Below are 14,918 nucleotides of genomic sequence, written 5' to 3'. Positions count from 1 at the left end.
AGTAAATGTGATGAGGAAACTCAGCCTCTAGAGCACAAACATCATGTGTCCAGCAGTCAAACTTTTGAAATGAATATATTTGCATATGCATAGATTTTGGATTTTTTCAATGAGGGAGAACAATGACCATATTAGACACATATTATTATTCCAAGCAGACTGTTATTTACATATCGTACAACATGTCTGGAGGGGATGTTTAAATATAAAAAGGCACAATAGTCCACACTTGCTACTTCCGTTGGGATTCAGCTGGTACAACCACAACAACACAGGAAGTAACTGCCACTTTCCCCCGACTGTTTTGTCTCCCAGGGCAACCGACAACAAAACCACTCACTAAACTGAAGTACACATGAGTAACTAACAGTACTTACAGTTGTTAGATGTGCTTTCACAACGAAATGTTTATTATATAAGCTGCGAACTAAGCTGGTTAATTGGTAATTATATGTAATATAATAACAAACACTTGAGCTCAGGGAAAACATCCATAGATAATTCAGAAATATTTATGTCTAACAGATCATTTCCATTTAGTCTACAGTAGTTGCTTCCTTCCTTTGGGATTGTGTTCATTTCTCCCACTTTTTTCTCCATTTGGCTTTCTTGCAGTCTCACAATGTGTGTCAGTTTTTCCATCAAATAGATTTCCTCGACTATCTGTGTCCACTGATCCAGAGTTGGCAGGTCAGCTGTACCCCCATTACCATGTTATAACAAGTCACTATTAATTTTTCAACCAGATATTCATCCTTTCATTGTATAGGACCATTAGAGAAATTACAAAAGTAAAGCAGAGAAATCTTGATAGGATTATTGTATCTTAATATTGTTTTCATTGCTGTCAGACTGTTTCCCACAATTCAAACGTGCTTTCAATGTAAGTGCCAAAATCTACAGTCACTCAGTGTAAAAACGCATTTAAAAGTCTCTGTGAAGCTTATATGAGTCTTCATCAGTCTGAGTTAGTCATATCAAGTGGATATCTGACACATTTACATTTTAGCATCAAATTCCCTCTTTGTGTTTCCTCGGACAGTGTTTCCCTGTTGAGCTGCAGGTGGAAGTATAGTAACAAAAAGAGGAACTTTGGCACTAAAAAGACTGTAACATTGAAAGATATCTACTTGATTTGACTCATTTGGACGCTGAAGCTTCATATTAGCTTCAGATAAACTTTTAAATATTTTTTTTTTGCACAGAAGGAGGACTGTGGATTTTGTCCTCCATCACTTCCATTGTAAGTGCATTATGAAGGGATCTAATGATCAGTATGTACAGGAGGAATGATTACAGCAAGAAAAACCTGTTTTAATTTACATTTGGGCTCCTGACTGTTGATTTAAGTTGAAAATCTTTTAAAGCAGCTCTCCTAAAAACACATGCTGGCTCCTCTTTCACTCCGGCAGGTGTAACAGTAATATTCGCTCTCTTAGTTATTGTCTTCATATCAGAAAAACAAGCTTGTGAAAAATGACAGCTATGATAAATGTCTTTAAGTATGAAACAAATACACAGCTGTCGTAAGCTAGTGAACAACATAATAATACTTGGGAGCTAGTTAGCTATTTGCAGAAAGCTCACCCGGTAATAAAACCGTAACTAACGGTAAAAGTTGCGGTGTTGACTGGGACAGATTATTCCCAACTGATGCAAATCGGGATGTTTTGCAACGTAACGTCATTAGGATACGATAAAGCCTCTTTAAACTAATTTGTTACATATATATTGTCAGCAGTCACACGAAGCTAACGGTTATATATCCAGTCGTGATATAAACTGGCTTTAATGAGAAATAAAAACGGTTGTTTTTCAGGTGAAGTCCTGTCAAACGAAGCATTTCTAGCTAACGTCTTTAACCCATCATCCCCTCAAAAAAACGTTAGCCGCTGAGCAAATAAGTTAGCTTCAACTACTTACTTCAAAAGCTGGATGCCAACATCGTTGATAAACTCTTGTATGCTTTCACGGCTGTGTTTTAGTCCCCAAAACTGTCCTCCGATAGTCAGTGAAAGTGACTCAGTGGACAAATAATACTGGCATCCAAATAACGCGTAAGACCTTCACTGTGGCAACAACACAGAGGAAGCTCCGCCTCTCCGCGTATGTGATTGGAGGAGAGTTTAAAGCAGTCTCTCTATTCGTGCATCTGATTGGCTGAGCGGAGCTATCTGTCTACTGTGCAGAATCCAGGAGGTGTGCCTTAGAAACCACAGTTTGGTTGACTTTGCAGAGGGAGGCGTGATCGCAAAATGACATTTTTCCATCATTATCAGTTTTGGAAGATGAAAACTCTCCCCTTGTCATGAACAATTACTCGTATGCTGGTCCCAGGAATATAAACATGATTTTTCCCAGGATACATGTTTCAAACATAAATAATTGTTTTTGTATAAATAAGCCTTCATATGTTGTCAAAGTAAGTCCAGATATTGCAAAAAGGAGCCCAAGACTCTTCAACCCATTTATGTTGACATTTAAAGTGATTAAATTGCAGTTTCTCCATGTGGATAACCAAAACAAGGTCATGCAACTAGTTTCTGAAGTGGAGTTGGTGTCTTCCAGTCTTTGTTAAGTTTTTTTTTTAGCTCCATGCCCATCAACAGAGCTGTTTGTATGTGTGAGGGGAGAGTTAAAGAGCTCTCTGAGCACCCAAAGAGAGCCAAGTCCCCATCAGGAGAGACAGTCCTGTGTTATACTAGAAAAAAAATTCTTTTTCCAGAATGGGTGAATTAGTGGAAAGTCCCAAAATGAATGCAACATGTACCATAATTTGATTTCACATTTATCACTGACTGGAGACACAGAGAGATAAAAATTTATTTCTAACATGACCTTAGAGTAATGAAAACGACGAATCACTTTAAACTGAATTAACCTGTGTCTGCCGTTTATTGAAGTATGAATACAGGAACGCGCGTCTGTTACTTGTTTCAACAGAGAGGATCATATGTTTACTTATAATGAATTCTTATCAGAATATAACATTCCTCTACACCAGAGGGCCAAATCTGGCCCTCCAGCAAAAACATTTGGCCCCTGAAGAAAGCTGAACTTTTCACTTTCACAGTCAACACTGTTATTTTTCATAAATCAACTATCAGTGTAGCAATTCTACTATTATATCTGCAGTCTGGTTGTGCAACACAGATGAAGCATTTTCATACATGAGTCATTTTTGCCAAATTTGTATTAGACTAATATAAGTTTCTCTAATTCTGTTGTTCCTCACTTACTGATGGGGGGAAAAAATGACATTTGCTGTTGGATCAAGACCTAAAAGAAACAGTTTCATCTATCAATTATATTCTTAATTATTAAAAATAAGAATACAGAACAGAAAAAATAGAGGCTTGTGTTTTCACCACACTTTATGTGATTCTGCTGTCATCTATCAAGATATTATCCATCAAACTTCACCACTAGAATTATACAGAGGGGAGTATAAAAACTAATAATGAATGTATAAGGGAAATAATCCAGAGGGGAACAATTAGTAAACTTGCTTCTGTATTTGTTTGGAATAATCTGTATAAATATGATTATTGCCCAGAGTTTTTCAAGTAAGGTGGAAGAGGTGTCTCTGAAAATAATCAATGTTACACAGTTATTGTAAAATATCAGTTAGACATTTACCCTCTTTGTTCCTTCTTTCATCACACAGATGAAACAATTACTCGTCGTCTTTTTTTGGGACTGTACCTTTAGTCAGACTTTTACCGTATGATCTTAATCTTTTTTAAAACTGGAAATTAGATACTCGACTCAAATTCAAAAATTGAATTAATTTTATTGGGTGTTTTTGCTGATGAAATGTCAAGAAAATTTGTTAGTAAAATTCAAAATACACGACAGCAAATTTTCAAAACAGAAATGCAACTTTATTGTCTTCATGTCCTACTCTGGATGCACTAAAATACAGCACAAACTCTACTGGAGCCTTATGTAATGAATTTGATTTGTGTTGGAAAATGCTTCCATGAGGGGGTAAAACTAACTAGTTCCACTTCATTCATAGTTCATTTATTAATACATCAATTTCTGATTGTATAAAATAAGCCTCCTTCAGCTTTATTTATTAAGATTATAATTTTCTCTCTCAGTTAGAGCTACTGTAAGACAAGTCATAATTTAAACATTTACAGTATTTACATCACAGAAAGGCACATTTAATCAGAACATGTCCTATCAAATGGAATGATTAATTATAGTCGATCGTAATCCAGATATCCCAATAGAAGCATCAATAATAACACAAAGTTACATAAAAGAAAAAACATATCAGATAGAAATCAGCTCTCTGCAGAAATTTATCTTCTTCTAAACTCCACAGCCGCCTTCCACACGTCAGCTCCCTGTCCCAGTGTGATCTCCTCCGATAGAGACTCGAGCTCCAGCAGAGGTGGAAGGTTTTTCTGGTCCAAATGGCTCTCTAAGGTGGACCTGATGCTGGACACAGCAGGGAGGGAAGGCATGAAGAAAACAACTGTTAGCAATGCATCCATTGTCTTCTCCACAAGCATTCCTATTCACTTCCCTGCCCAGCTGCTGGGGGGGGGGGGGTACAACTTAAGCTGCTTTCCCCTGACAGATGGCTGCCTGGAGGGGTCACGCTCCGGTTCTGGAAGTCAAAAGGTTCCAAATCCCAGGGGGCAACTCTGGGTGAGACCTCCACACTTCAGTGTGATTAAAGCTGTCTAAAAATCAATGGATTCCTTAAGACCAGCGTGGTCATCTTTGAACTGACAATAGGCACACTTCTTTCATTCACAAGCTTACAAAAAAATGCTTATTTCTAAAAAACAGCCTTTGGGCAAACTGGTTTGGAAATTATTTACCATTTGGTGTATTACCTCCTACAGAAACTCACAAATGGTCAAATATTTGAGGGGGGGAATACAGATGGCTTGTACTTACTCCCAGTGAGGTTGGTAACCGTCGTCTGGCACGGAGTTGCTCGTCTTCAGCAGCAGAATTTCATGCAGCTCCAAAGAGAAAGTGTCAACATCTGTGGCACTGAGGAAGACCTTCAGCCCCTTCTTCTCTTCCTCTGACAGCTTCTGCTGGAACTCTGAGGGCAGTCTCTCAAACGGATCCTGAAACACGATCATTAATGTGTGTTAAAGAAAATGTCGCCTAGTCAAATAGTTAAAACAGCAGCGTTTGTGGTAGAAACTGCAGTACTGACTGACTGACTGACTGACTGAGTTCCTTAAATTAAGCTTTTATTGGGGTCAAACTCTGGGCGCCTGCCATGTCAGAGCACACTTCTAACGGATTACAGCCCTGAAATTTAGCTCTCTGTGGTGTTTGGGGTCAGTCACTGGTAGCCAGCAGGGGTCACGAGCGAAAATAATGGCTAAAATTTTAAAAAAAACACGGGTGGAGTTTCTTTAATGTCTTCAAAGGGCCTTGATGAATGCACACTATAACTGTTTTGACCCAAACATAGGGGAATAGATTTTTTTTCTGCCACATCCTGTAAAGTTTTATGATTTTATCAATACTTACTTGCTCTCTGTTCAGCATAAGCTCAGATTTCCAACAAGTCAGGAGCTGCCAGGTGGATATACTGTGTTCCAGTTTGCTCTCTGCGAGACCCTAAAATGAAAACGAAACAGGTTTAAAGTGTTTTAGTTAGATTAAGACTTTGGCATGAATAGCAGCGTTCTTTCATTTGTCTCCAAAGTGAACATTAGTGTTAATAAAGTTGTCTTTAATGGGAATTTTGTAGTGAGAAAAACAAGGAGAAAAGGATGGTGTAACAGTGCATTGCTTACAAAATGAGATCAACATAATCACATTCTTTGCATAACTATGTTGTAAGGGAAATAGCTGTGGGTTTGGAGGTTTGTACCTTGGCTACAGTGCTGGAAATCTGCAGGCCCATCTGCAGAGAATTAGTGAGGTAGGACAAGAGTTGACCTTGAGGATCCCCGCCCGTCTTGCCAATGAAGCGTAGGCCAATCTCCACCACATGCACGGCGTCACAAACGTCCGTGTATGAACGCAGCACCGTCCTCATGGTACTGCTCACCGAACCCTTCAGCGGTTCCTACGACACAGACGGCAGAGAAACTGTCAGCAGGCCAGCGAAAGAGAGGAGTGTGCAGGAAGGAATTTGACCTCTTAACAAAGTGGCCTCTCAAAATCCTACAGGGGAAACTACTGTGAACATTCTTCAGCTTGCATTAGTCAGTTCCAGATGACGACTGTGGTACCGTAAAGTTCATAAGTAACTGAAACACTCTTTACCTGATGAATCTTTCCTCTGACCTCATTTAGAACCACAGAGAAATCCTTAAGATGTCTGTTCAAGTACCTCGAGGTGTCCTGGTTTAGATACAAGTGGATACAAGTGCCGGTTAGAAGTATGTCTGATATTATCTGACACCACCTGCATGCAGTTGTGTGAATAGTTTAGATCTTTACCGCTCGGATAAGTGGTTTTCCAGCCAGGAATCGACGGGCCAGTTGGGTTTGGATTCCTGGCAGATCGTAGGTCCCTTCGGTCTCCCCGCCTTTCTTCAAGGTGTAGTGGCAGTGGGCTAAAACCAGAGGTAGCAGCTCTCTTTCTGGGTGGCACTGAGTCAGCTGGGTTTCTGATATCCTCTCCAAAGGAACACTGTACTCACTGGGGAAATAAAACGGGAGAATGTCCAAGATCGGCCATATTAAAAGTAGGTTCAGGGCTATTTTCAGACTGAAAACGGCACTGCACGAAATACATCCAAGGGGCTACGATGGTATGGATGTGTTAATAATAATAATAAGGCACTTAAAGATGCAGATGAAAGTGATACAGAACAACAACAGAGCAGCAAAAGAGATTAAAATACTCTCATTTAAAAAATATCAAACTAAGATCTGAACATTAGCTAAAAGTAGTTTTAAAAAAGGGGAGTTTTGAGAGCTACGGGGAGCCGCAGAACGGGGGCGATGTGGTCATGAGGGCGAGGCGGCGGAAGTGAGGAGGCTGGCGGCAGAGTTTTGGACATAGTAGAGTTTATTGAGAAGCTTTGAGGGTGTGATGAAGAGGACACTGTTGCAGTAGTCAAGTCTCACGTGTAGTTGTGTTGCTATAACTACATGTGAGGAGATGAAATATGGTACAGGAAGCTGAGTTTGAGTAAAACGTGAAGGTTTACCAGATGCTAAAACATTGTTTACCAGTTTATAAAACTATGAGACAGGATCTTATCAAGGTGAAAATCATTTTATCTTCTGTCTCGATAACCGGAAGCTAAAGCAGAATCACAGCACTCACATGACAAACTTATCTACCTGCAAAATGTGATTGCATGCATTTGATTGGCTAACAAAGAGTGTGGATGCGGGGCAGCAAGAGTTGAGTCAGATTCAGATTCTTTACCAGTTCAAAACATGGATTTAAAACAGATTTTTTCAGACCTTTTTAATATCACATAGTGTGCAATTTAAATTAATACACGTTTCACAATCGTACTGTGAATTCTTTATCATCATCACAGTTTTTATATAACAACGATTCCTAATGATACAATTCATTAAATTAATGCGACCTGTACCTGGATAAGTACAGTAAAACGGATGTATTGATGAACCCACGTAAAAATGATTAATTCACTGAAGTTTTTGCCTCCCGCTGGAGGCTGGTAGGAGACCCCTGGACAGACCCAGAACATGCTGAAGGGATTATATATCTGAGATCTCCCAGGAGGAGCCGGAGGGTGCTGCCGGGGAGAAGGATGTCTGGGTTTCCTTTACTCAGTCTGATGCCACCGTGATCCGGTCTCGGATAAGTGTCAGAAAATGGATGGATGGATGGAGTTTTTGCTAAAATTGGCTGCTTTAAAAGATGTTTTCAGTAGAAGGATCGAAGGAGAACATTGATGAGTAACAGTTGATGGTGATAATGTTGCAGTTGAAAGCAAACGTTGAAGTCAGTGAGGAGGCGAGTCAGACTGAACGCCGTCTTAAAATCACCTCAAAGAAGAAAAACCTCGACAGTCTGGACGGGTTGTACTGACCTGTCGTCCTGGCGGCTCACTGTCCTCGCCTCTTTCACCAGGCTGTTATGAGTCTCTGACAGGAAGTCTACCAGAGTTCGGAGACACGACCCCGGTCCGTGTCGGCAGGGTATCAGAAACTCCCCCGTGCTCTCGGTCGTCACCTCTCTCTCACCCAAACCTGCTGCTACATTTACACACAGACAGACGAGGGAACAAACACATCTAATCACTAATCTTCATAGAGGCCTGAATGGATTCTGCAAGTTAAAGAGTGATTATTATTTTTATTTTGATATCCAGTCTGGATACAACAAATAAAAATGCAATAATGTTCTACAAGTAAGTAAAAAAACACAAAGAATTATTCTAAAAGAAGCCACAAAATATAATTTTCCTGTTATTTCACTAAATATTATGATTCCAAACACTGAAGACTGTTTGCATCAAACAGTGATGAAGATTGCTTTTAAACTAATATGTAAAGATTAAATAGCTTCTTGAAGTAAATGAAACTATTTCCTGCCTTTTTATGAAATGTGTTTACTGATGTTAGCCTGAAAAATGTTAAACATGCAGCACAAACACTCTAAGCTGTACTAATAGCTGTGGTTATAGTGACATTAGCAGTAATATATTAACATTACAGTATTTCATATTGATAACTACTGACATCCAAGTGATTTGATTAGTCTTTCCTGCATATTTCTGCATTGAATTTATATCTTATATACTGTATGTTTTAATGCAATGAATGAACTCCTAATACTGTACATGCACACAGTCCAGTTAAACGTTAATGCTTACAGTTGTTCGCCATCTCTGCTCTGAGGCAGTTCCACACCTTGATGAATGTCTCCACTCTCTCAACCAGCATCTTCTTCTGATAACCTAACAAAACATCACCAGAGAGTCCAGTTTTCATGAAGGTTTGTTTGTGTGTGTGATTGTGAAAGTAGGTTTTTTTACGTGTTAACATACCCGCTGGTATCCGCTGTAACATCTGTGCGATGGTCTGAGGCGTGGAGTCTGACGCCAGAGGAAACACCCTCAGCAGGTCTGACTGTAGAGCCGCCAGCTCCGGCAGGTGATGTAACTGCCTCACACAGCGAATCTGAGATAAACACATACCAGCAGAGTCAATGCGATGCTTCAAACTGGAGTCTGGCTCCAAGAACACTTCATCACAAACGTCAGAACCTCATGATGTCTTGCAGGAATCAACGTGTTTATGCAACACAAAATATTCAAGCAACACGTCACCTGTTTTGCATTTATAATCTACAAACAATTAATAAATAGTTTCTAACACACTATAATGTAGTTATAAGAAGATATAAAGAGATTTTTAAGTGTTTTTCAGCAATTATAACTTCTCCTAACAAGACATATTTTATATTATTACAACTGTGATTTACTATATTTTCATTCATTATCTGTTTATACCAGAATCCACTTATGGTTGCACACAGGATGCGTCAGAGTTGTTAAGAAATGCATTACTTACTTATTTATATCTGCTTATAACTGCATCATAGTGTATTGTAAACCATTTATTAATTGTTTTATATACTGATTATAAATGCTAAAAAGGGGAACCTGAAGTTAAGTGTTATATATTCAATATATTAACAAATGGAGATGACCAGATTTTGGCTTTTAACTGTTATTTATTGCGATTATGAGAACACTTACTGTATTTTTGGACAAAATTTAACATAACTTTTTTTTCCCTGTAAAGCATTTTGGTTGTTTGGCTTAAATGTGCTCTATAAATATATTACATTTGATTTGACATTTCTGTTTAACTACAGTTTTCTGTCTTGCACTTTTGTTTGTCTGATATTTAGCATGTTACCTCCAACACCGCTGAGTAAACCCTCAGTGTGATCTGGTGGAATATTAGACCATGAAACATCATGCCATCATGGCGCAATTACAATTAAAGCTCCACATTTTGGCTCCCAAAACGTGAGTCGTAGCAAATTTGGTTTATAAAATATTAGAATTAACTAGTTTTTTTTTTTCTTTTAGTTGTCCAGTCCTGCTTCCTCCAAATAAGAATCATTTCTAGAATAAAGCCAATGTTCTCCCACTCTGTCCTTGATAAAAAAAAAATCATCCACGCTGTCATTTTCTCCAGATTAGATTACTGCAACTCCCACAAAAATCCCTCCATCTCGCCTCCAACTGGTGCAGAACGCAGCAGCTCGGCTTCTTACTGGTTTTAACAGACAACATCACATCACCCCGATTCTTTCTGCTTCTCCTCATTGGCTCCCTGTTCGTTTTAGAATTGATTTTAAGATTTTACTGATCACTTTTAAAGCACGTCAGGGTCTGAAGCTCCAAACTACATGACAGATATGTTTTCCCCCGTATGAGCCGCAGCCTTAGATCCTCAGGTGGGGCCCTTCTCGCCGTTCCAAAGTCAAATCTAAAGGTGCTTTTGCTATCAGGACCCCTCGACTTTGGAACGACCTGCCTGAGGAGATAAGGCTCGCAGAATCAGTGACTTCTTTTAAATCACTTCTTAAAACCCATTTTTACAGACTTGCTTTTATTTAATGTTGTCTTTCGAGCATCTTGTCTTTTAGTCTTTTTTTTATCATCTCTCTATTGTTTTCTATTGTTTTGTGTTGTGTCTTTGCTCTGCATTGTACTACTTTTGCTTTGTCTGTCAAAGCACTTTGTAAACTGTTTTTATTATTATTATTTTCCCCACACATCTACCACATTTCACTTATAGGTGATGCTTCAGTAACATGATATATTTAAATGTCCATAATTCAGTAGTAATGAGTCCGACTCTACTGAAAGTTTCCACAATTATTATATAATAATCCTGAAACAGGATTAAGGTTCATCAGCCAATCAGTATCATTATCTATCTGGATCTAGATGCAGATTTAAAGGTTCTTAACATTTTCTGTTATGAAACAAACTATATTTAAAGGAATGTAGAGTCTTTCTGCTTTCACTATAAACTGGACTTTCAGTAGCTGTTCGCCCCTCTAAGATGAATCTGTAATCCTCTTTTCACACCATCAGATAATCTGTTTGGACTGTCAGTCCTCACTATGTCTTAGATCAGGATTTAAAACCTGTCAAATCTGGTGAACATCCGTCTGATTATCCTCCACTGTCTCCTCAGTCTTTCTCAGAAAAAAAGGGGTTTCACATGCCACTAAATGAAGAACTGGTACCTTTTTGAGAAACAAGTCCAGCAGGGACAAAGAGTTGTTTTCCTGTTCATCTCCCACCAACTGACAGAAACGCTCCACCGTCATCATCTCGGGAAGAGTCCAGAAGGAGGAGCGATGCGTCGGGCAGTCAGAGGGGAGCGACAACATGGGTGCAGGATCCTTGAAGACGAGAGTCATCAGGGGGCTTCCGGCAAGTCCATCATCAGCAGCGATTCTGTCCTGAGCTTCGGCCAAAATGTCTTTGTGTCTCTGTTATGAAAATGTGACTATTAGTGATTTCATTTACAGGCTTTTAAACAATCAACTTACTCCCTTTAAAGATATTGTGTTATTTACTCGAACTATTGTATTGATGGAAGAATCACAGACGAGCTTCTCCCACTGTTTCCGTCCTTGACTGGAGGACAGATCAGCTCTGGCGCCGCGGGACACTTTAACATTAAACAGAGTACATGTATGTCACATGTTTTTGTTTTATATGTTTAACAATAGAAACTGCATGCTGAACTTTATTGGACAGTCAGTATCACCTGTAGGGAATTCTGTGCAGGCCTTGAGAATCAAATGAACTGTAACCGCTGTGTTGTCCATGTTCTGATCCAGCGTCTTCCCCAAAACATTCATGTCCTTTTCAAGGTGGTTCCAGAGGAAGTTGAGAACATCAAACGGCCTGGGGTGGATCATGTCACTGACTCCCTACGACAAGACACAGCAGTATTATTACACAGTGTCATGTCATCTTTACAATACTGCTGATATTTAAACTCATGTGATGTCTCACTCTGTCGTTTCCGATGGCGCCTTGAAGCATGGCCAGGTGTGTCAGCAGCCGCAGGACGCAGGACTGAACTAACGTCATCTGTCTTTCGGGGGCTTCGGACCTCTGATGAGCGTCTCCCAATATGTGACCCGTCCAGGTTTGATCTCTGACACACAAATTAAATTAAACACATATTTTTAACTGAGAAAATAAATAATGCCACAGAGCTGGTTAATTGAACAGGTTAATTAATACCTCTGGGCTCTTTGTGAAGTAAAGCCATCAACTGGTCTGTGGTTTTCCCCACCAATTGGAGATCCACAGTCCGGACATCTTGATTTGACCACTGGTTTACCACACTATAAATACAGAATTTATTGATTAGTGTTTTATGTTGTTTTATTCTCATGTTTGATGTTAAGGAATGTTTGCTTAAACACAAAAAAGCTCGTACCTCTCCCACAAAGCACAGATGTCCATTGGCACAGTCTTCAAATGATGGAAAAGACATTATATATATATATATATATGTATGTATTTATATGTATATATTTGTTGATTGACTATTCATAGAGAACTGAAGTATGTTAACTACTTACAGTACTGCTTTAATTTCCTCTCTCTGGTCAGCCACTGTCTGGCTTCACTTGTGTGATCATCGGGCATGGTTGGCAGGAAGTAGTTCTTCGATGGAAAAGTAAGTTGAGTTAATGTGCTACATTCATGGTATTGATATTACTTTCAGTTTTTATTTTTATCTAGAAATCCATCCCTTTTTTATCACAATCTATATCAAATTTTCTCACAGAAATGTAGGGGGAAACTGGATTTTTTAAATAATAGATTTTTTAAAATTGGATCCGTAGTTTAAACATGATTTTCTGTCTTCACTATCTACCCAAAGACTTCCTGAACTATGAATATTGCCAGAGGATCACAGTCTTTTGAGTGCATTGGGACAAAAACTGAGAGGAAGAAAAATCTTACAAACAATCTGCTCGTTTGAAAAGATTTCCCTGAAAATCGGTAGAAACTGAAAACAGTGAGCATTAAAGGGGCACTCTAAAGTAAATTTGGGGGACAGATTAAGAAGAAAATAGTTAAAATTGAAGCAGCAGACTAGCAGACGAGTCTACACAATGGAGTACATGACAGTCCAACTGCAAATGAGGATGGATGGTTTTCTACAAAGATGGACTCCAGTGATACCTGAGATTACGAAAGCCTGAACTACAAAAACATGGAAAAACATTGGATCCTACAATTCCCATAATGCAGTTTGATTGCATCTTTTGTTAGATCCTCTCTGTCTGGTAAAAACTCACATCTTTGAAACTCCACACTACAGACTCTCTGTTCAAAATGTGTAGATAACCCTGATGACATCACTATGAACTCACCTTTACATGCAAAATCAATAGAGCGCCCCTTTAAGAAAGAGACAACTGTGGTGTATTTTCATTGAGAGTCATGGTGTGCTAACAGACAATATTGAGCTATGCAGGGTGATTCATAAACATTATAAGTAATAGTGTGTTATAATCTTATTGATGATGTATCTGTAATCTCATAAATTACATTTAATCATGATATAAGTACAGAAGCACGGTATAAGAATCATAATCATACACTGGATAAATTTGAGTGTGTTTGTATTACATGTCACTTTGCTTGGGTCTGCATTAAAGTCTTCACCTTTTTTAAAAATACACTCTGGTGGCAAGAATAACTTGGCAATAATGGTGTAAAATGATCCCCAATAATTATATTAAAAAAATGGACATAACTAGATAGAACTGAATATGCCAGTACACATCCACGTCAGCTCAAAACCTATCTTGAAGAGTTTTGACCAACAACGAGTGACGAAGATAAAAAATAATGGTGTAATTGGCCAAAGATAAAGAGGATGGACAATAGGTGTGACCTATGTCGACCCAAGGGTATAAAAACTACGCCTTGAAGGCAAGAACCTTCAGAGCGACCTGGTTCATCTTGTATGCACTAATTGCTCTCCTTTTTTCCGGCATTAAAGAACATGTCATCCATCGATCTGACACGATACAACGTGAAGAAAAAGCAAAACGTACGATAAGAATTGTCTTACTGTCACATTTTGAGGCTGGAAAGCTATCTGGTGTAGAGGAAGCAGTAGAGTATTTCCACTGAGGAGCACAGAGTTCAGATGGACCAGCAGCTCCAGGAGGGTTTGTCTCTGAGGAGTCAGACCCGGACCCACGTAAAGACTTGAACGCGGCCCGCCGATCTGATTTGACAGGAGTGACATGCAGAACTCCTTGAACTCCCTTGATTTGATGTTTTTCAGGAACTCCGCCAGCATTTCCTTCTCCTGTAAGTTCACGTAGAGCCACCCGTCAAACATCAGAAAGTAGATTTACAATAGAAACAATTGACATTAGACGTCATGTATAGAGCCTGTACCTGTCGGGAGGGATGTACTTTGACATCAGGTGATTTGTAGCGGCAGGTGATCTGTCTGAACAGGGCCAGAGCCAGGAGGCTGATCTGAGAGCCGTTCAGCTTCTACAGAGCAAATATAAAACAGAGGAGACACATAAGAGCAATACAGGAGAAAAAATAAGTGAATAAAACCAAGAAGTTTGATTTTGTAAAGCAATTTAAAGAGTCTTATTGTGTAGAGTTACTTCAACAGCCTTTTTTATTTACTCTTAACTGTTAACATTAGGGCTGTAACTCATTTTCATTATCGATTAATCTGTTATTCGTTTGATCTATAATCTCCCAAAGTCCAAGATGCAACCTTAAATGTCTTGTTCTGTCCACAAAAGATATTCAGTTTATTATGGAGGACTAAAGAAACCATAAAATATTGACATCTGAGAAGCTGGAATCATAGAATTTTCTTAAAAAATTACTCACAACGAATACTAGATTATAAAAATAAATGGCGATTCATTTCTATGTCGATCGACTAATCAA

At 38.9% G+C, this 14,918-nt stretch overlaps 1 protein-coding gene across 4 annotated transcripts in view; it reads right to left on the bottom strand.

Moving 5' to 3' along the window:
* Positions 1-3,773: 3,773 nt before the first annotated feature.
* rnf213b (ring finger protein 213b) overlaps positions 3,774-14,918 on the bottom strand; it is a 42,187-nt gene continuing 31,042 nt past the window's right edge. For all 4 annotated transcript variants that reach the window (XM_067575487.1, XM_067575489.1, XM_067575488.1 and 1 more), the window contains 18 exons: positions 14,400-14,501; positions 14,065-14,307; positions 12,557-12,641; positions 12,412-12,446; positions 12,213-12,316; positions 11,979-12,123; positions 11,728-11,893; positions 11,534-11,628; positions 11,198-11,446; positions 8,973-9,105; positions 8,799-8,882; positions 8,013-8,178; positions 6,436-6,637; positions 6,259-6,336; positions 5,861-6,058; positions 5,515-5,604; positions 4,921-5,099; positions 3,774-4,452 (listed from right to left, as the gene is read on the bottom strand). In XM_067575487.1, the coding sequence (XP_067431588.1) occupies positions 4,314-4,452; positions 4,921-5,099; positions 5,515-5,604; positions 5,861-6,058; positions 6,259-6,336; positions 6,436-6,637; positions 8,013-8,178; positions 8,799-8,882; positions 8,973-9,105; positions 11,198-11,446; positions 11,534-11,628; positions 11,728-11,893; positions 11,979-12,123; positions 12,213-12,316; positions 12,412-12,446; positions 12,557-12,641; positions 14,065-14,307; positions 14,400-14,501 (2,493 nt within the window). In that variant the 3' untranslated portion in view covers positions 3,774-4,313. The remainder of the gene's footprint in view (positions 4,453-4,920; positions 5,100-5,514; positions 5,605-5,860; positions 6,059-6,258; positions 6,337-6,435; positions 6,638-8,012; positions 8,179-8,798; positions 8,883-8,972; positions 9,106-11,197; positions 11,447-11,533; positions 11,629-11,727; positions 11,894-11,978; positions 12,124-12,212; positions 12,317-12,411; positions 12,447-12,556; positions 12,642-14,064; positions 14,308-14,399; positions 14,502-14,918) is intronic.

This window comes from Thunnus thynnus, chromosome 20 (assembly GCF_963924715.1).
Source record: "Thunnus thynnus chromosome 20, fThuThy2.1, whole genome shotgun sequence".
Classification (NCBI taxonomy): Eukaryota; Metazoa; Chordata; class Actinopteri; order Scombriformes; family Scombridae; genus Thunnus; species Thunnus thynnus.
This window is presented reverse-complemented; position numbering and strand designations above follow the sequence as displayed.